A 20,502-nucleotide genomic window follows, 5' to 3' on the forward strand; every position below is an offset into this window, starting at 1 on the left:
TCAGCAGCAAGACATCATTTAACATTTTAATCAAAATCTGATAGCATCCAAAATGTTCTGTGAGATTAATAGATGCTGCACAGCCATTTGTATTATAGAGCTTTGCCCCTAATTCCTGATATTAATATTTTTAATTTCCCAACGCTGTGCACCTAATCACAGGTTTTAGCATAAGGCTGATATTATGCAATGCAATACTGAATATGAGATCTCTGCTTGCTGGTTTACTTCCAGAAATATTCAAAAATAATTATGGAAAGGTCAGATTTGAATGCCTTATTGAATCTTATTTGAATCTTATTCAAAAGATCCTTAAATTAGAAATCTATCTGCACCATACATAATGTTCTTTCCTGTCATTATATTCACTAGCTACTGCATAATTCCTTGATAATTACTCAGTCCTTAGATAACAGCAATCTGCATCTATTTACTAAACTCTGCTAAAGCTCAGTGAAGAGAGTTGCAATAAATTAAAATTATTCTCTCAATTTGAAAAGTATCATCATATAAATATCATAAATTTCCATATGAAATATTTAATATTAAAAAAAAGAAAAGAAAGGAATACTTTCTGTCAAATTCCAACCTTGGGTGAAAACAACTGTAATTACCCCATGACCTTTTCCTACATTTGATAACCATTTATATTGCCTTTAACTTCCTAGTAGTGTAAGGAGGTTTTACATTTGATTTGGAAATTTAAAAGAACCATGTTTAGATAATTTACACTGCATCTGTTGTTGCTGTGATACCTTACTAACCTATATGGCTGTCTCAAATACATATTTGAGAAAGTCCTTACAGAAGTAACTGAACTTACGGATGCACACTGAGAAGCTGTCCTCTGCTTTTTCCTGTGAAACCTTCTGCGTCCTTTTGGTATAGGTATAATCAAGCTTTCAAATGCCTTAAACTGAGCCTGAAGGATAAGGACACTTTCTCTCTTTCCTAAGGACACTTTCTCTCTTTGCTCTGTTTAGTATATTAATACATGCATGCTTTGATTTTTGTTCTTAAAATCTGGTCTTGCCCTTCAGTGTAGTGAATACTAAGAAACATCCTGCTATATTAATTATAAAAGAAATAAAACTAAAAAACCAACATTCTTTTGGCTTGAGGCGACACAGAATGCTAAAAGGTTTCAAAAGTAACCCAAAATTCTGAACTATATGTTGCAGAAGAGAAAAAAAAAAAAAAGCCCCCAACTCATTAAGTTATAAATAAAAAATACCTCAAGTTGAACTTTTTGTTCTAAGTTCTTGTAAGTCCTCTGCAGTAACTCTTTTGTGCCAAGGACTCCATACCACATCATGTTTTTTGTCCGACTTCTGAAAACAGATAAGATTTACATACTAAAATACACAGATTATTATTTCTTCTTTTTTAGGGTGATGAAAAAGGTAAGGACTTCAAATAAAGGGATAAGAAAATTAACATTATGAATATATCTTGTCTCTGCTCCTAATAATCCTATTACCTGCACTTTTCAGGATGCTCTTCTCTCTTGTTATTAAATTCAAGTGAAATTTTTGCATCTAATCCAATTCCAAAGTAGTTGTTCATGACACATTTTTCTGAATATCCCTCCCTGTTAGAAGAAAAGTGGTCATTATGTGTGCATTTGTACAGTACGGGACATACACAGCTTTGACCAAGACTGAGGCTGGTCTCAGAACATCAACAAAACATGGCATGAGGTGTTCCTGTTGCATCTTTCCACAGAAACACAACAGCAGTTGATGAGATGGGTTGTCTGCCAGGCCTTCACCAGTGGGAGCTCCTCTCTGCAGGACACAGAAGCAGCAGCAGCACTTCTCATCCAAGCACTATCTCAACCAAACCCAAAATTCAGAGTTCTGACACTAAAATATGGGGACAGCCAATGCTCTCTGTATGTTAATGCTTTGCTTTAGGGTACTTCAGACCTCGAGGGCAGTGGTCCACCACCCAGCTACCATCTCTCTGCCAACACTACACCAGGTTCTGGAAATCCACTGAAAATTTGCTCCCCTCCACCTCACGGCACCACTCAGGCGACACCCTTGATCCTCCTGTACTACCTCCTGGGGAGAGTTTGAACCTCGCTTCAGCGCCTTGCTGTTCAGCACAGCAGTTCAAAAGGAAAACCCGACTTTCAAGTACTGCCCTCCCTTCCTCCTCCTCTCAGAAATAGTAGGCAAGGGGGAGGTTAGCAAATAATTTCTGCTGCTGCAACACCACTCTGCATTATATCTCACTCACGGCCTATGCTAAGCTGGCACGATGCAATCTATTTTCAGACATTGAGGTCTACTGCCCAAGAAAGCTGTGAATTTATCTTAAGTCAAGTCATTCAAATGATAACATGATGAAAAAGAGGTTAAGGGAAGCTAAAGCAGTTTAGGAATTGTTAAAAAAAATATACAGTAGATACACGAAAAACAATTCTTACAGTGAATCTGGATCCGGGTCAATAAACGGTGTAGCACCAAATGGATCGATATTTGCTAATAACATTTTACTAATGATTGAACTTCCTGCAATAGAAGCAGCTAATCCAGCCCTTAAACCTGGTAAGAAACAGAAAAAAATAACAATTTTCATTTGATAAAGAGAAAAACATTGACTCTTGTGAGTAGCATCATTCTGAGAGACAACGGCATTGATCCATACATTGAGTGATTCTGTTTCCATCTCAACTTTTGCCTACATTGCTTATCTTTTCAGGTCTCTGGCCTCTGTCTCTTTTGTACAGAAAGCAAGCTAAGGCGAGCTGAGGTGACTAACTCTTCAGACACCACACTGGAAAAAAAGAAAATAAAAGGAAAGAAAAGGAAGTTCAGGATTTCAGGTCAGCAGTGACTAGTTGCCACAGAAATCAAGCGGATCACCTAATGTCCAAAAAGATAATTAAAACTTTTTTAACTCAGTCTTATTTTTCTCTCCAAACTTTTACATTTTTTTCCATTGGTCTAACACAGGGGAAGGCCACTATCATAGATCAACATTCATGTGGATGGTTTTGTAACCACCAGCTATCCTTCAGTTGAATATTTGGTTTGATAGGCTGAGGAGGAAGTTCTTCTCTCATTAAAGATATGCAGAAGCCACCACTTGATGTCTTCATTAGAAAGGAGGGAGGGATAGAAACCAAGACTAGAAAAGAGTTGAGAAAATAAACATGAAACGAGAGGAATGGAAAAAAAAAATACTGGAACAAAGTAAACAGGTAGGTAGGCCTGGTCCAAGGGAGGCTGTAAAAATGAATGTTTCAGTTATACTCTTCTGGAGAGGTGTTTATGGACAGCTCTTATTCAGAGGGTTGATTCTGACACAAGCCTTTCCTTCAGGCTCTTAACAGGCTCCATGCATTAGGATGAACCACAGAACATCCAGAATTTTGTTTTCCCTTCTCCAGAATCAAATGCAACACTTCTGCGGCATATCTGGTGCTGTGGCAAACATTGAGGAACATTCTATATTACTCCCATTTCCTAATATGTGACAGAACAAAAAGACGTGTACACCAGTTCACCTACATTCAGAAACTTCTGTAGCACTTCCAGGCAAAGCCTGGGGAAAGTAAAAGGCAAAAATTGTTACTTGACAGGAAACAGGGGACGGGAAGCAACTTTCAAACTGTGTAAGGAACAGCAGACTTCAAAATCATGGTTACCTGGGCATATAATCCTCGTGTTAAGCACAGGGAGGTTTTCCTTGCTAGCAGCCAAAGCTGGAGCAGAGAAGGAGCCTGTCTGAGAATGGATACCTCGACTTGCACGCCGATCTGGGGATCTTGGTGCAGTTTTAACTGGGCAGAAGAAGAAACCATAAGATTTATCAGCGCATTGCCAAATGCATATCTTCATAGCCCACAAAATATTTCTGTCAAAATTAATCTGTCATTCTTCTGTGAGAAATATCTTCTTCCCTCACACCACTCCTTCTAAAAATAGGGAAGGAAACTCACAAACAGAAAGATCAGGTGACAAGCAAAAATAAGAACACATGGGTACACAAGGAATTCAACATGAGGAGTTCCCAACTTCTGCTTCTAGCTGCTAACAAAAATTAAATCATATCAGCCTTAAAAGCTTATAGTATTTAATACTTCAGGAACTTTACGATAACCATAACAATAGGTTTCACAAAAAAATGACCATGCACTTCAAAAGATCAATCATCATTAAAGAAGAAATGTTAATGAAATAATAAGAATTTAAGCCTAAATTCAATGTATATTTATCCATAAATACACCTACCTTACACAGCTCATTATTATTTATACCAATTTTAATATAGATAACCATTAGAACTCAAGCCCAAATTAAGCCATGGCAATACTCGATCAACAGTTATAGCATTTGTTTTAAGCAGCTACAATGGATCTGCCTGCATCAGGTTTCTGAACCTGACAAAAACCAGACAAATCAATCAAACATTCACACAGAATTCTAGCATCCTTATCCACATCAAGCTAGGATTTGGGCATACACTTTTTGAATGCTGACAATTTATCATGGAGTAGTCAGTGAAATGGTGAATTCTTCTCCTCCTTGTGTCTCAGGAATAAGACTACAGGTCATTCTGTATGACTTGCTTAAATCAAACAGAAATTGTTAGATTCATGACAGGAATAAGTGGGTGAAATTTTCTGAACTGTTATATGGCAAGTTTGAGTAAATGACCTAATACCTCCTCTGACTGTAAACTAGCATTAACAACTACCATAAAATGCAGTATCATGTGGTATCAACGCAACACAGTGATTTGTCTATGTGTATGACCAGCATGGTCTTACAATGTTAAGAAATAAAAAGAAATAAAAACGGCAAATGATATCTAACAAGAGTTATTAAATATTTAGATGAAGGTAATTAACATATGGAAAATATTACCTTCATCAAACGACCAGGGAAAACTCTCAGAGGATTAAATATAATATTCAGAACACAATTACCTTCCATTTTTCATAATGCTACTAAAAAATTCACAGTGCTATTCACACAGTTTGTTCTCTCCGTACTGGGGAACAAAGCAGTTATATTAAATAGGAAAATCAACAGAGCAGCTGCTCTTTATCTGACAGATGAGACTCTTGGGAATAACTGCAATAAAGATAAACTTTTGCTGTTCATGCTCCGATAAAAACAACAGAGCCCTAATGAGTAAAACTGTTGTTTCATTGCAGTTAATTGAATTCATGTTTCATGTTTTCTCCCTAAACACCTATCTCCCACTGATCACTTTAATATGCACTCCATTTCCCGTATTTCAGAAGTATGACGAACAACACACCTAACAAGCACAGAAACAACATCACCAAAAAAAAGGGCTTTGTAAAACCGTATGTAAAAGTATGTGTATATATAAATATATATGTATGTCTGTATATTTGTATGTATGTCCTTTTACAGCAATAGAAAAAGCTCATTCACCATGGCCACAGAGCTGGTGTCCTCCACAAGCTCCTGTTGAAAGTGAACAAGCAACAAGCACGGATTCCTATAACTAATATAAACAGGGAGATGCCAAGCAAGAGACAAGAAAAGAGACAAAAAAGTCTGGAATTCATTACAGGGCAAAAGGAAATGTGAGATCCTGAATAAACAGAAACCTCAAGAAACTAATGACCTATGTTTAAGCAAGGAGCTATTGACACAGATAGTGGATTCAGTGCTCGTCCATCAAGTGGACGATGTTCCCTGAAGACCTCAGTTAGAGCTAGTGGAGCAGGAGGAGATGCAAATCCAAACAATCCTGGCGATAACTCGTTTCTGCCAAAGGCAGGGCCTTGCTGGGGATCTAGACACCGCCCTTTGCTGTCCACTGGCCACTGCTGCCTCTCCACGATTCAGATTTTCTCTTGGGGCCCACTCTGGTAATGTGGCAAAGACTGAAATTTCCACCTGCAGTACCTAACAGCACTCCTAAAACCACTGTGCAACTTTGTTCTCTGGAATAACCCAGCCACAGCAACTACGAGCCAGTGCAGAGCACCATACTGAAGCCTGTCACGAGAAATGGCCAAAACCACATCTGGTTTGGCCAGATAAGTGATAAGTTTGGCCAAGGTAAGTGAGGGTCTCCTACAGACCTGCCCTTGCAGCCAGTCATGGGCAGTTTTCATAAAGGACACACGAAAGAGGAATTTACCCCATAATTTAAATGTGGGAATTGGCACTGTGCTATTTCAGGAGATAAGTGAAGAACACTCTTATATAAATACTATTTTAAGCTCAGTCACGAAATATTCAGTACCCCAAAGGAAAGCTTAGCAACAAAATGGGTTATCACTTTACGAAAAGGCTACTTTCCAAGAAAGGTGTTTCAAACTCAAATCACTCACTATTCTGATTGCTTCATTACAGTGAATGACACAAATAACACAACTGTATTATTTCTGCTGCATTTTCAAAACTAACCTATGCCACCTACCCAGAAATACAGTCCTCCTTTTTGGGAACGTAACCTGCAAAACCCCGCCGTGAGGACCAAACGATGCTCCTGGGGGAGAGCAGGAACAGTTGGACAGCAGCAACTGATGAAGTGGATCCAACCACGGACAGAGCTAGTACAGGGCTCTGCAGCTTGGAAATCAAGTATAGGTCCTATAGTGACTTACTATATGGCTTGCTGTATAGCAGCCAACAGCTGTTGAGGAGCCAGCTTGATGTTTCTTTGGGACAACCATTGTTGCCATTGGAAGAAGCCCTAGTAACTCTGGCAGTGATTTTCTACCTCAAAGAATGCTCTAATGTTCAGATCTGGGCTTTGACTGCTTAAGTAGCTAGAAAAAATAACAAGATCATGTTATTTTTCTTCATCATCTCGATTCTTTGGCCTGTCCACTTCTCAATGATTTAATTTAGTTAAATTCAGCTAGTATTTTGCAAATGGGGTATTCTAACACATGATTGTATGATTAGTTGTATTGACAAATCTGCTTCTCTAAAGGCATCCAGACAATAATTGAACAATTAATAAAAATGGAATAGAATTCTTAACTTGTTATAACTTAAAATACCTTTTAGCACCCATAGCTAGCCTTAGACCTGGTACAGCTCAACAGATGGCAGGAACAGCTTTCCATATTAACATTTCTTTTTAATTTTCCAACCCAAATTGAATAACTATAGCAGCTGTACTGTCAGTTTTAAAGGACTCCATTCCAAATTGTCTAAAGCCCAAGCAACTCTGCAATAACATTAGCTGCACAAATACTATGTATTTAAGACTTTGGTTCAAATCTCTACTCTAAATTAGGCAAAAAGCGAGACTGAACTCAGTCTTGCCACTTCTCAAGAGAAGCCCATGCTCCATGTCTACTATATACTTTCCTGCTTTAAGTTGCTCCGGTTCATATAAAACCCTTAAATATCCATTCCGTCTCAGTTCCAACAACTCTGTCTCAAAGTAAGCTCCCAAAGGAAACATCAGAATTTCATTCTGATGTTGAATGAATGAATGAATGTCTGTTTTATATGAAGTTAAATAGCCTAAACAGAAATGGCTGACAGAACTTGTGGCTGAGACACGCTATCACTGCTATTATCTATTCTATTCCCTGCTCAGGACTGGAATAAACAGGGACTTCTTTCCGGAAAAATGCCTTTTCAGCCTCGTACATCTATTCCAAAAGTATGTTCATCTTATCCCTGGCATTTTTCCACCACTTTATTTAGCCAATTCTATTGAAATCTGTGAATAATTTCTACTTAAACAACACTCCAGTACTTTGCAAATAATATCTTCATGGAAAAACATACTATCAGACTAATTAGAAAGTAGAGAATCAAAGCATTAAGCTTTCACGCCTTGTTCCAGCACATGCAGTACAAGGGGTTGCAACTGCCAGAAATGCAGAAGAAAGTGGATGCAGAAAGATTTTTTCCAACAAGTATATGGTATAAAAAGCAGAAATAAGCTAACCGTTTTAAGTATAGGGGCAATAAGGTTTGTTTCATAAAAACATACATTTAAATTATTTTGTTTCTAAAATACTCACCTGACTGGGACTCAAATTCCTTCGTATCTTCCTCCTTCTCCTCTTCTTTTGATTCATCCAATTCTTTGCTATATTCCACCGGGGACTGGTTCACTTGTTCTTCACTGTGAGCATTCTGCTCATCCACTACTGCTTATTAAAAAAAGAATCAAATATTTTAAAGAAAAATCTACATAAATTGAAAATAAGCTTCTTGTTTCTACAGCTTTCATTTCAAGATTACAAACACTAACAAAGAGTTTCTGTTGACAACTCAGTGAAGAGGAGCCTAGCACCCTTTGCGTGCTGACAAGGATTTACTGCCAGAAATTTTCAATTTGTGCAGGGATGTAGTTACTAAAGAAACACATTTGTGCACGTTCACAGGCAGGCACGAGAGTGTGTGTGTACCCATACTGCATACAGTCAGCAGCATCCAAGCAAGCAGTACTTCTTTTCCTTGCATTTTGTAACAAGCATTCAATTTTATCTGCATGAGAATGTAGAAACCAAACTTAATTGAGAACTTATGTTAGTTTAAAAAAAAAATGTTATCCTCATTACTCTATCAGTGAGGAACAAGATGTGGCTGACGAGCACCTTTTTCTGCTTGTTCAATGATCTGTCTCACCGCCTTCTTTAAACTGTTTGCCCGTAGCATGAGCTGTTCTCTTGGTTTGAAGAGTTTCTGGGTGGAAGACTTTGCAACACACTCTGCTAATTGCTCTTTGCTTTCAGACAAGGATTCTTCACTGGAAAACTCCTCGCCTTCTTCTTCCACGATGGGAGGAGCGATGCCTGGGAGAATGGGAGCAGCCTGGGCTTCGGAGTGGAGGGCTTGGAGCAATAGGTCTAGCTTCTCATTTAACTCTGTACACTGAGACAGTGCATTGCAAAGGGAGTGGAATAGAACACACATACACACAGACACACACAAAACAAAACAAAAAAAAAGCAAACATTTTAGGCAAATTTGGGGGAAATTACATGGAGGGTTCTCAAGTCTCCCTGAGGGAGGATTTAAAACTGTCCCGATTTACCACTTTGTAATATTAAGTTATGAGCAGGTCTGTGTGGCTTTTTGCAGACAGACCTTGTGACACCCAACCAGCCTGGAGCAATCACACCCCAAAAGCAATACTCAGACTAAAATAATACACCGTGATAAACCCAGCCTGCCACACAGCGAGGGTGCAGATCAGACCCTGCTCCTTTTTCGGATGGTTTGCAGCACAGTCAGAATCACCACCGATTTGCCTACACCCTGCATTAAAACAAACTATGGGCACTCAATATCCCCATTTAGAGGACTAACCTATGGGCAAATGGCCAGCTGCACAACTGAGAACTAAGGATATTTTTTTTGGCCACACACCTGTACATTTAAGCAAATGTCAGCTCTCAGAGCAAATAGGGTCAAGCCAGAACCGAACACGGCTGACACCTCTAACCCTGGCTACACAGTTGCTCTTTCCAAGTATGCCGGAAAAGACGAGATTTACTGCGCTTGAGGGAAAAGAAACCGGCAATACTTTCCCTCAAAGTGCAAAAAAAAAAAAAAAAAAATTCCAAAACGTACACTGAATAGCAAAGAAACACGAATCACAAAAGAATTGCCACCTAGTAGGAACATTTTTTGACCCTGGGATTGTTATAGTGTTTTTTCTTCTTTTTTCTTTTTTCAGTTCATGTAGGTTTTGTGCCTTAAACCAGATCCCTCTGTTTTTTTAACTGATTCTGTAACGTGATCTCTACAATTTGCAGTCTAATCCATTATTTTTAACATTATGTTATGATCATTTTCCCAACATATTCTCTGTTCATTATCCCTTGGGTTTCCTAAAGGAAACGAATTAAACATAATTCGTTTTAGAGGAAAGTACAACTCCCATTGGAAAATATTTCTGTCTATCCCTATGTATTTTTATCCTGTAGGCTTTATCCGATATGAAGGAAGAAAGAAGAGAAAGCACTACTCAGTATAAACAGAGTTTATACGGAGTTGTTTAAAGTTGTTAAATATATTTTGGAAATAACAGCTCTATCTACTAAGAAGAGAAGCATTTTAAAGTCATAGACCCAAAAATAAACCAAAGTAGGCAACCACGAGCTATCTGAAAATTAAAAACCCAAAAGCTATACACTTAAAAGGATAATTAATCCCCCAAATAATCATAATCTTACTTTAGTGGCCATGGTATCAGCTTCTTCTGCATTTTCCATTGGTTTTTCATAAGTCTTCCCTACTTTGGCAACAAAGTCCTTTACAGTTTCACATAATATTCTTCAGATAAAAACAGAGGGAAGAAATCAAATTAAGTAAAATAGATACATTTGAATATTAAATTTCTGCACTGATTTTATTAAAAATATTAACATGTTTTTAGGGTTTTTACTTAAAGTAGATCCAATACTACCCCAAAATACTAGGGATTAAAAAAAATCCTGAGTTTTGACAACATACTTTACATAAATGTATGTGGATGAGCAACTGATTAAGTTATGTCCATCGATTCACCTGCTCATTACTATATAGCGTTTTTGTTGTAAAGGGAACTCTGTGATTGTGTTTATGAAGTAGATGATACTCTCCGTGGCTTGTAAAATTCAGCAGACAAGCTTTAAATGAAACCATTTTTCTCCTGTTTTACTTAATCCTTCCAATGCTTGCATACCTTCCCATATCAGAATGATAAACTTTATTAACTTCAAATGCAACCTCACATGTAAAGGTGGACCCTACAATCCAGAGAGAGGATCTACAGACTTCAATGGAGCAATTCTTAGGTGAAAGCCTATGTCCACATGGATCCCATTACAGGCAGCCCTGAGGAATCTCTACACAAACTACAGTGGCTGAAATGAATTCTCAGTGTGTAAAAGTCAGAGAAAAATGTGGTGCTTATTGCCTACTCAGCAGAGGAACTCTGTAATAAGGTGTGAACAACTGGTTAGTAGCATTCATCTGGTTTAAACTTATTTTACAGGAACTAAACAGTGAGATTTAGGAAGATACAGACACCATCTAAAATCTGGAGTTAGAGAAATATTCCACAGTTCAGCTTTCAGCATGTAGTATGTGTGTCTTAAAAATATATTTTATTAATGTAACAGAAAAAGAGATGTAAAGACAGTCACATATATTATTGATTCCATGATCAGTCATAAAAAAAATGCACAGAGAAAGTATAAGTAGAATACTTCTGACTTTGGCTGAATTTTATGATTTCTAGAGTATCTACCCATCATTTTTAAGTGTTTCAGTTTGAAAAAAAGAAGTCTTTTCTCAAAGACCACAATGTTTTAGCTGATAGACACAGAGCTACTGCAGAACTACACAGCTGGAATGCTCATTTGCACTGGGAAAGAAGTTTTTTCTCTTACTGATATGGTAGGAGCAAAACAGAGCATAAAAATTGTAATAGATCACATTTTCACAGTACTAAATGTACATTTCATATTTAAACCAGATTTTGAGTGATTTAAAATCACATTATATTAATACATTTTTAAAAAATGTTCCCATGTTTGGTATTAAGACATCCACTGCAGTTTTATCATACGATATTTCTACAGAAAAAAAAATCCACTCTGTAAGGTACATATGAGGCTATATTAAGTCAAGCCAGCTGGGCCAGTCATAAGAAATTCAAGCTTACAAAGAAGAATATTATGGTCATAAAGAGTGATGTTACACAGGCGGTTTATCCTACACATCGTACGTAACAACCATTAACTCACTTGGCAGACGATATGACAACTGAGTGCTGATCAGAATTGAGGATTTTTGCAAGATGAGTAGCAACTGAATCTTCGTAAGCAGATATCTGAAAACACAAAAAACAAGACTTCAATTTCCACATCCTTCAGCTTTTTAGCAGCAAGCAGAGTGTTAAAACACCGCCAGGAAACAGCAGGATTTCCACTGCAGGTCCAGCCCAAAGGCAAACAGCTGGCAACTCAGCTTCTACCTGTATGCTGTGATTTGTGCACTGCATTTTTAATACTCAAAACAACAGGGAACCTGAGAACTTCATCCAGCACTGTCTTTCCTCTGGTAGAGGAAACAGTAATTTATTCCTAGACATATCTATGTCTTTTATTTCCAAACAAAGCAAGTTTCTCTCAAAGTCAGATGTCTGACTAATAACCAAACTTTGAGGATATGTTCCTGAATTTTCTCCTACACTGTCAAATGATGTCTGCCTCCTCCAAATATTCCCACTGAAAAACGCTGCTAAACTGATACAGACATATCAAAACCAAACTTTATGATGAAACCATGTGGGGATTAGTCTTTACTAGACTTTGGGAGAATCAATGTGTGCATCTTCCTTCTTTTATTGCACAGAAGAATTATAAAAACTATGATACTGAGGAAAAGGTCTGGAATGGATCAGAATCACATTTCCACACACAATATCCTGTCTCAAAATGGGCAGAGATCCAGGTTGCGTTTTTAAAAGAAAATTCTAGAGACCAAACCAAATGTAGCTCCAGTATCCTGAAACTCAAAGAAATAAAAGGAAAAAAAAAGTTTAAAAAAAAGAACTGAAAAAACACTTTTTGAACTGCACTTCAATATATTACCTACAGTCAAGTGAATTTAAAATTAAACTTTGTGGAGGGATAAACCTAATTTCAAAGGCAGAACTACCTAGAACAAAGTGTGGCTTTGTTTTGTTTTGACTTTGTCATTCTGACAAGAGGGAACACTTGAACACAGCAGCGGCCTGGTACAATCAGGGAAGATGAAGTCTTGTTGTGCACTGCGGGCTCCAGAAAGAGCTCTGTGCAAAACGACCACATCAGACTTACAGGAGGGAGGCCCTGGCCTTTTCGTATGTCTGCATCACAGAAACATGGAGGTTGGAAGGGACCTTTGGAGATCGTGTAGTCCAACCCTTCTGAAAAAGCATGGTCCCCTAAGAGCATGTTGTCCAGGCCCATGTCCAGATGGCTTATGAGTATCTCCAAGGATGGAGACTCGACAACCTCTCTGCACTACTTCAGTGCTCTGTCACCCTCACAGTAAAGAAGTTTTTCCTTATGTTCAGATGGAACTTCTTGTATTTCAGTTTGTGCCTGTTGCCTCCTGTCCTATCACCAGGCATCACTGAGAAGAGTTTGACTATGCCCTCTTTACATCCTCCCTTCAGATACTTACACACGTTGCTAAGATCCTCATCACTCAGCCTCGTCTTCTCCAGGCTGAAGAATCCCACCTATCTCAGCCTTTCCTTACAGGGAAGATGCTCCAGTCCCTTCACCATCTCAATAACCCTTTGTTGGACTCATTCTAGTAGCTCCATGTCTCTCTTGTATTAGGGAGCCCAACATTGGACACAGCCACTCCAGATGTGGCCTCACCAGCGCTGAGTAGAGGCCAGGGATCACCTCTTTAACGTAAGCAAAGTTCTTCCCACTGTATCCCAGGACACTACTGGCCTTCCTTGCTAGAAGGGCCATGGTCACCTTGTTGTCCACCAGGACTCCAGCAGGTCAGCCTTGAGCCTGTCCTGGTGCTGGGGGTTAATACCTCCCTAAATGCAGGACCCTGCACTGGCCTTTGCTGAACTTCATAGGACTCGCTAGTAACTGCTTCTCAAGTACTTTTAAGCTATCGTTGATATGAAATGACTTTTTCGGGAATAAACTACCTTGTTATTTTGAATCAAACCTTTTATACCAATTAATTTGCCTTTTACTCTTCCTCAATATTGAATCATCAAAAGATAGCATAATTCTAGTTTGCAAGATATACTCAAATATTCTTTCAGGCCACCTACGATTCTGAGTTCACCAAAAGAACAAAAAGAGCATTAGGCAGTGAAACCCTACCTAATATAAGTCATTTTTACAAGTTCTTAACAACTTCTCTGTCTCTTTTGTTCTTTCATTGAGGGAACCCAAAGCTTGCCTTCAAAAAAAGTTTTTAAATATTCATTCCAAATTCAAAATGAGTAATAGACATTTTGCTTTTTCAACGTACACTTGCAGAAAAATATTTTTCTGTGTTGCTGGAGACTACTCAGCTTCATTCATTTTTGGCAAATAATACTGAATTGGAAGACCTAACTATTTGATATACATGGCACGAGCAGAAGTTGACTAAATTCAACTGGCAAATCACAAAACACCTGTTTTCTATTTTTCACACGTGCTTTAATTATATTTTAAATATTGTAATTGCAGCAGCTCAAAGTTAATTCTATGCAACAAAAGCTTCACCTGGCATTCCTCTGACTCTTCTTCTGCAGTGACTGGAAGAATAGAAGGCTTCACTGGTAATTTTAGTTCATATGACATTATACTCCACCTAAAAGAAACATAACATAGCTTTTAAGTCCCCGGATCATTATAATGTTTTCCTTTCTCCAGAATTATCAACCAAAGAATATTCACTGTCACATTATAGAATATCTTGTTTAAAAGCAAAGAAGGAGTTTAAGTTTTGATTGTAAGTTAACTGAACAAAGATGAAATACATGAGTTTAAAGATATTAATTTGTTCTTTCTCTTTTTTTTTTTTTTTTGTTAATTTGTTCTTCTCTCAATTTTTTTTGTAGGCAGTTCACCAGCAAATCCAAAGATGTTCAATGCAGGTAACAAAAACTTTTCCACCAAAATGTTCATGATATAAGTAAATCACATCATGCAAAATAACTGCAGAAGTAAAATGAAAACAGATTATTAGGGAGCAGGGAGCCCTGAGAACAAAGCAAGCACTGAAGTATCGTCACTCGCATATATACTTCTTTTTCCCTGGAAAAGTATAATACTCCTGAGCTTAGATTGTATGAAATTGCTAATATCATCATCCTTCAAAGTCTGCTGAAAAGAACAAGTAATCACTGCAGATGGCCTTGGGAGCAAATCTTCAGAAATTAGAGTGAAGAATGACACTGAGCTCTTTTCAATACAACAAAAGATAAACATGATTCAATCTATGAATATTTCAGGATGCCCAGGCCAGCAATTATATCTAAGGATCAGCACCAAGCTTTTTTTGCACATTTAAAGCTAAAAAAGAAATTTCTTCACTATTTTGCAAAAAAACACCCTAAAATAAAATAGTCTTTCATTAGATTCAAAGGTTTTTAGCTTTTATATAAGCGTATGTGTTTGTAACTACAGAAAGAACAGAACCGCTCAAGACAGAAAACATAACATCGAGTAAGAAATATCAGCACACACATACATCCTCCTTCCAAAAAACAGCAGAACAGCTTCATTAGAATGACAAGAACACCATTTTCTCTGATTTTTTTCTTTAAAAAAACCCAAGATTCTTCCCCCCCTTTTTTTTTTTGGTGCTGAAAACACATCTGTCCTGCAAATATCATTCAAAACAAGGCAGTAGGATGACATTTGGTTTTGACTAAGAAAATATCTCAAACTGAGAAGCTCAACTGATCCTGGGTTTATTTTACATAAAGTATGTTCAGATAGTAGCACTGGATCAAGCCAAAGATCCACCTAGCCCAGCATGTCATCCACAGCAGCTGATGCCTAAAGAAAATACAAAAAGGGTAAAGCACTTGAAGAGGTTTCTTCCTACATCCAAGGACACAAAGCTCAATTATTTCTTAAATAAAAATGCTAACTCTAATAGCCCACACAGTCCACAAGGAATTTCCATCTGTCCAGCTGAACAAAATGGTTTTGAATTCACACCATTTCTTAATGCTTACAACTTCTTGTGATGGGCACTTTTGTAGCTTCATCAGTCACACAAAAAACTACTGACTTTGCTCACCTTTGGTGAACACTTCCTGGGTTCACCTGATGTTCTCCCCTCTGAGACTGCACTTGAGGCAGGACCCTGAAGAGCTGTCCCTGGTTTGCCACCTTCACTTCACAGATGGTTACAGTCTGTACCCCATACCATTTTAACCTCTTGTAAAAAACAAAACCACTCAATATTTCTGCGATAGATTTAGGCCATCAATAACCCAAACGTAAAATTTCAGTCTTGGGATAAATACACACATCTACATTTACCTGTCTAACATTTTTGTGCTGGCTCGTTCTAATTTTTCCAAGATCTGAGGAAGTTGTGTGTCGTCATCACAGGATCCTCCCCAACCAAGGACACGAGCAAGATCATTCCCAGTACCAAGGGGTAACACTCCTAATTGACACTGAAAAACAGCATAAGAGGAAATCTATTACTGAAAATTAGAAAGAAAATGTATAAACTATTACAAATTATTATCATTTCAAGCAAGAAATGTTGGCTTTATAGCTGATGTCTAAAGGTTGTAGATCAAGTTGCATAGTCCCAATAGAATCTATCACATTTACTGTCAAACGAAAATTTAAATTCAAGTAACTATTGAGTTTGGCTCTACTTCTACCAGTAGATATATGACAAAGAACCAAGTCAAAGAAAGCCAGCGTACACACTTGCCTGTTTGTGCAAGCTGAGTTTATCGATTTCGGACAGCACCCAACCAACACTTCCATCTCCGCCACACACAAGAATCCGGAAGTTGTCAAACTTCTGAAATAAGCGTAAACTGGAGAGAAAATATGACCAGTTAGTGCCTAAGCTCTCCAGCAAACACTACATGAAATATGGTATACAATACCTTTCATGATGGTTCATGATGGCTCTGAAGCATGTGGGTACAACTTAATAAGAAAATAAACCTATATCTGCATCGTACCTATTGCTGCACATTCCACTTACACTGACATTTCTGATAAATAACATGCAGGGATTTTTTTTCCCCTGATATATCACATATTGTTTTCAGGATTTTATTATTATTGTTATTTAAAATATGTATTTTTCTAAGCTATGAAGTCTCAACTGCTCTATGCTTCTTACTGAAGTCGGAAGCATAAGGCACCACTGTGATCGCTAGGACAAGGTTAAGACATGACAACAAGATGTGCTCCACAGTGTGGGTGGCAGCGTAGCCTTCTGCGACTTGTGAAATGCATGGACAGCTGCAGGCAACAATTACGTATCAAGTGATTACAACAACATAAAACACATAATGCTCTGTTTCATATGAGATCCTTAAGGAGTATCCTGTTCTCACTTCCAATGGCTCCTCCTTCTCTAAGTATTAACAGCTACAACACCACAGCAGCAGAGAAAGCAGGATGAGAGAGACAAAACAGAGAGTTGAGACAAAGAGGAAAGAGGAATGAAATGTGAAGAAACAGGCAAGATAGATACAGAAAAAACAACATGGAAATAAACATTTAGAGAATGTTAATTCTTAAAATTGTAAAAATAGATTTTTTTTTAATTATAAAAACAGATATATTTATTTTAGTGCATGTTATTTTCCAGAATATGTATCATCTCAGGACTAATTCTAAAAGCATTATATTAATACCACAAACATTTGAAGCATTTTTCTTTTTCTAAAGAAAATAATGGCACTTATATATGATAGGCAGATACCTATTCAGAACACCTGAGGCAGGCAGAGAAGGAAAAAATGTTGATTCCACATCAATTTCTGCTCCTCTGAGTAAAGGGAGAAGATTCCCTTTAGTAATACACTCCCTCACGGAATGTGACTGTGCTTTTCAGATCTAGAAAGAAGACATCCGCGCTACCTGATAGAACAACTAGTAAGGACCTCTCTTTGGAAAACACTGAGAAAAAATAGACAAAAGCAACCACGAAGATGTACAGTTATTGCACAGAAACCACAGTGAACCTCCTGAACCACGCTGCTGTTGGAGACATCTATACAAAGCAAAAAAATTTGCAAGCAGGAAGACACATTCTTCTTCTCTCAAAAATTATCTCTCTTCCTTGTATATATTTTATTGTTAGAATTGCATGTACCAAATGTTAGCTGGAAGGGACTTAGACTAAAGTAGGATTTAAACCAGAGTTATACGGAAAAGAAAAGCTACAACTTAAGTAGCTAATATATCTATAATGCAGCACTAATTATAAAACTCAACAGCTGTATTTTTCACTTTTTCCACTGTATTTTTACGATTTGTCCACTATTTGAAGTTGTGTTCTGCATTTGTGTCATCTATATTTTTATCATGCAAGCATCGTTCTGCATCTTTAAGAACACAAGAATTAGTATTTCCATTTGCTGTCACTGATATTAATAGGCCATTTAACTAACGACTACAGATGAGAGGAATCAAATTAAGAGAACCCAAATAGAAAAATATGCACCAATTATTCTTTATGAATCCACAGGATGCTTGTGTAGAGGCAATTGCTATGCAGATTCCACCCCTCTCTCTCCAACAGGCAACCTTGCGACTTTGGAGAGTGCCTGACGGCTTTAACGATGGATTTGCTCCAGATCCTGTGGGATGCTCATCTTCACAGCCCTTTGCCTATGTCACCTAAAAAAGACTTCGACTGCAGGTCTCCAGTGACTGCGCACTAGCCAGCTGCTGGTTGTGGCATCCTCAACTGACACTTGTGTTTGGAAATAAAAAAGTTACTTTTTTATTAATAGATATTGAGACTAACAGGTTTTTCTTTAGCTAGTTATTCATGATGAAGTTACAGGAATCACTACACATCTGAGATGACAGAAAAAAAATCCAGACAACTGTGCATAAAGGCCCTGCTTATGGAAGGTATTTAAACACATTCAACCATTTTGAAGCCTTCCAGTTAATATAATTTAAAGTTAGTTAATTAGCCACACAAAAAAAAAGGACTGAAAAAATTGGACTGCTGAGATTTTTGGTTTTGAATCTTCAAATGAATATTCCTAAAAAGAAAACATTGTCTCACCATCACTTTGCCCACCAGAGTTCATATTAAATTCCGTTAGTTATTGCAGATTTTAAATACAAGGTCACATGCTAAATACTGGTGATGGAATTATAAAAAAAAGGGGACAGCACAATACTATATTTTGCACTAAATTCCCTTGTAGAAAGGATTGCTCAAGATTTCCAAAGTCATTACCCTAAGTGAGGTCCTCCATTCATTAAATCGAACACCTGAGCTGGATTTAACGACTGTTTGAATCGACGAAGAAACTTTACTCCCTGATTGTCTCCACTCTTTGAGTTAACAAAAACTAAAAGAGGGCTGGCACAGGATGGCGGGCATGTGGCTTTCCAGAAACCTGTGAACATAGTTAGAAAGAATGAAATAAATAAGGCTTTCTAATATGAACAACACAAAAAGAAATCATGAGAAAGAGGAGGAAAAGAATGAAGGACAAAAGGAGTACATCTTATCATGCATAATGTAAATGCTAAACTCAGTATTAGTCCTACTAAGGAAAAAACATCATTGCTCAATATTCACCCATTCATTTTTTTTTTCTCTAGGCATTTCCGACGCCTAGATTAGTAAAATCCTGAAGACAATAGCTTTATTGTTTTCTTCACGGTGAAAAAGATAACTTTCTAGAATACTTTTCAAATCTCTCTTGACAGATTATAACATAATGTTTTACATAGTTACAAGTTTTCGTATTTTATTTCATTTCTTTTTAATCTGGCTTGGTTGAACTAGATCATCCAAGTCTGTATGAGCTTTCTAAGAATACTCATAAATTTTAGAAGTTACTGGATTCAACTGTTCCGAGCTGAGACTTTGCATGAGAACTTTTATTTCAGACTGAAATTATACTATTAATTTTAATGGAATTACTGATCACCAGACCTTTGGTTGTGATTAAAGATTAATTTAAAGTCAATGCAGGTCTCTCAGCTGATTACAGCAGGCTTTCAGTAAGGCCCTTCATAAGGAGTACTAAGGGACACCATTCTCACTAACATTACTACTCTGTGAAAGATGTGGATTTTCAGCACCGTTCCAAAATCAGACATCATGGGTATAGGTTTTGACATTTCAGACAATATTAACTATATCTTTTTTAATTGCCTAAAACAAATAACAAAGCAAGAACTTCTATTAAATTAAAAAGATAAGATTACAAACCTAGGAATGCTAATATAGTTGCACATTATCATAATGCATAATTTAAAATAAGGTTTGGTTATTTATTTACTTAACTGCCAAGAAATATAAATGCACATATGGAACAATCAGCATGAATAATAAATAGCAGCAGTATGACGCTCTGGTCTGAGACATTAAATAAGAAGTGAACATAAAAGAGTGAATATGTACAGTATAAACAATCACTTCTAGTAATTTCACAGGATTAAAGTCACTGCATTGTGTTAAAGTTGTTGGTCTACATTTGCCACCATCATAAACTAAAAAGTAAAGCAATCAGATTTCATGACACCCCTTATTAACTCCATGACCTCACATACAGACTCCCACTGCTCCTACAACTCATCTCTATTCTGAGCCACCAACGAGCACTTCTGAGTTTTGAACATCTGCTAGATTTTCTATGTCGCAGATTCTTACATTGCTTATATTCATATTTGGAGAGAGTGTGGGAGTGCTCCATCTTTTCAGCCTGTTAAAGTAGCTACAGGGCCACAGGGGAAAGTTATCCAGATTTTTAGAATTTATCCTATGTGTGACCTATACCAGGGAGGCATCAGGCCACTTCATCCCGAAGACTCTGGTCAATCAATCAGTGGAAAAG

At 37.4% G+C, this 20,502-nt stretch overlaps 1 protein-coding gene across 2 annotated transcripts in view; it reads right to left on the reverse strand.

The window, feature by feature from the left end:
* The window catches only part of DGKH (diacylglycerol kinase eta), a 141,741-nt gene that overhangs the window by 19,682 nt on the left and 101,557 nt on the right, over nt 1-20,502 (reverse strand). For both annotated transcript variants that reach the window (XM_088530944.1, XM_088530945.1), the window contains 12 exons: nt 18,891-19,053; nt 16,383-16,491; nt 15,974-16,113; nt 14,201-14,288; nt 11,711-11,796; nt 10,154-10,253; nt 8,570-8,846; nt 7,991-8,119; nt 3,659-3,793; nt 2,435-2,552; nt 1,481-1,591; nt 1,235-1,331 (listed from right to left, as the gene is read on the reverse strand). In XM_088530944.1, the coding sequence (XP_088387070.1) occupies nt 1,235-1,331; nt 1,481-1,591; nt 2,435-2,552; nt 3,659-3,793; nt 7,991-8,119; nt 8,570-8,846; nt 10,154-10,253; nt 11,711-11,796; nt 14,201-14,288; nt 15,974-16,113; nt 16,383-16,491; nt 18,891-19,053 (1,553 nt within the window). The remainder of the gene's footprint in view (nt 1-1,234; nt 1,332-1,480; nt 1,592-2,434; nt 2,553-3,658; nt 3,794-7,990; nt 8,120-8,569; nt 8,847-10,153; nt 10,254-11,710; nt 11,797-14,200; nt 14,289-15,973; nt 16,114-16,382; nt 16,492-18,890; nt 19,054-20,502) is intronic.

The sequence above is a fragment of the Tinamus guttatus genome, unplaced genomic scaffold (genome assembly GCF_059628265.1).
Source record: "Tinamus guttatus ecotype Peru unplaced genomic scaffold, ASM5962826v1 Tinamus_guttatus_pri_ptg000394l, whole genome shotgun sequence".
Classification (NCBI taxonomy): domain Eukaryota; kingdom Metazoa; phylum Chordata; class Aves; order Tinamiformes; family Tinamidae; genus Tinamus; species Tinamus guttatus.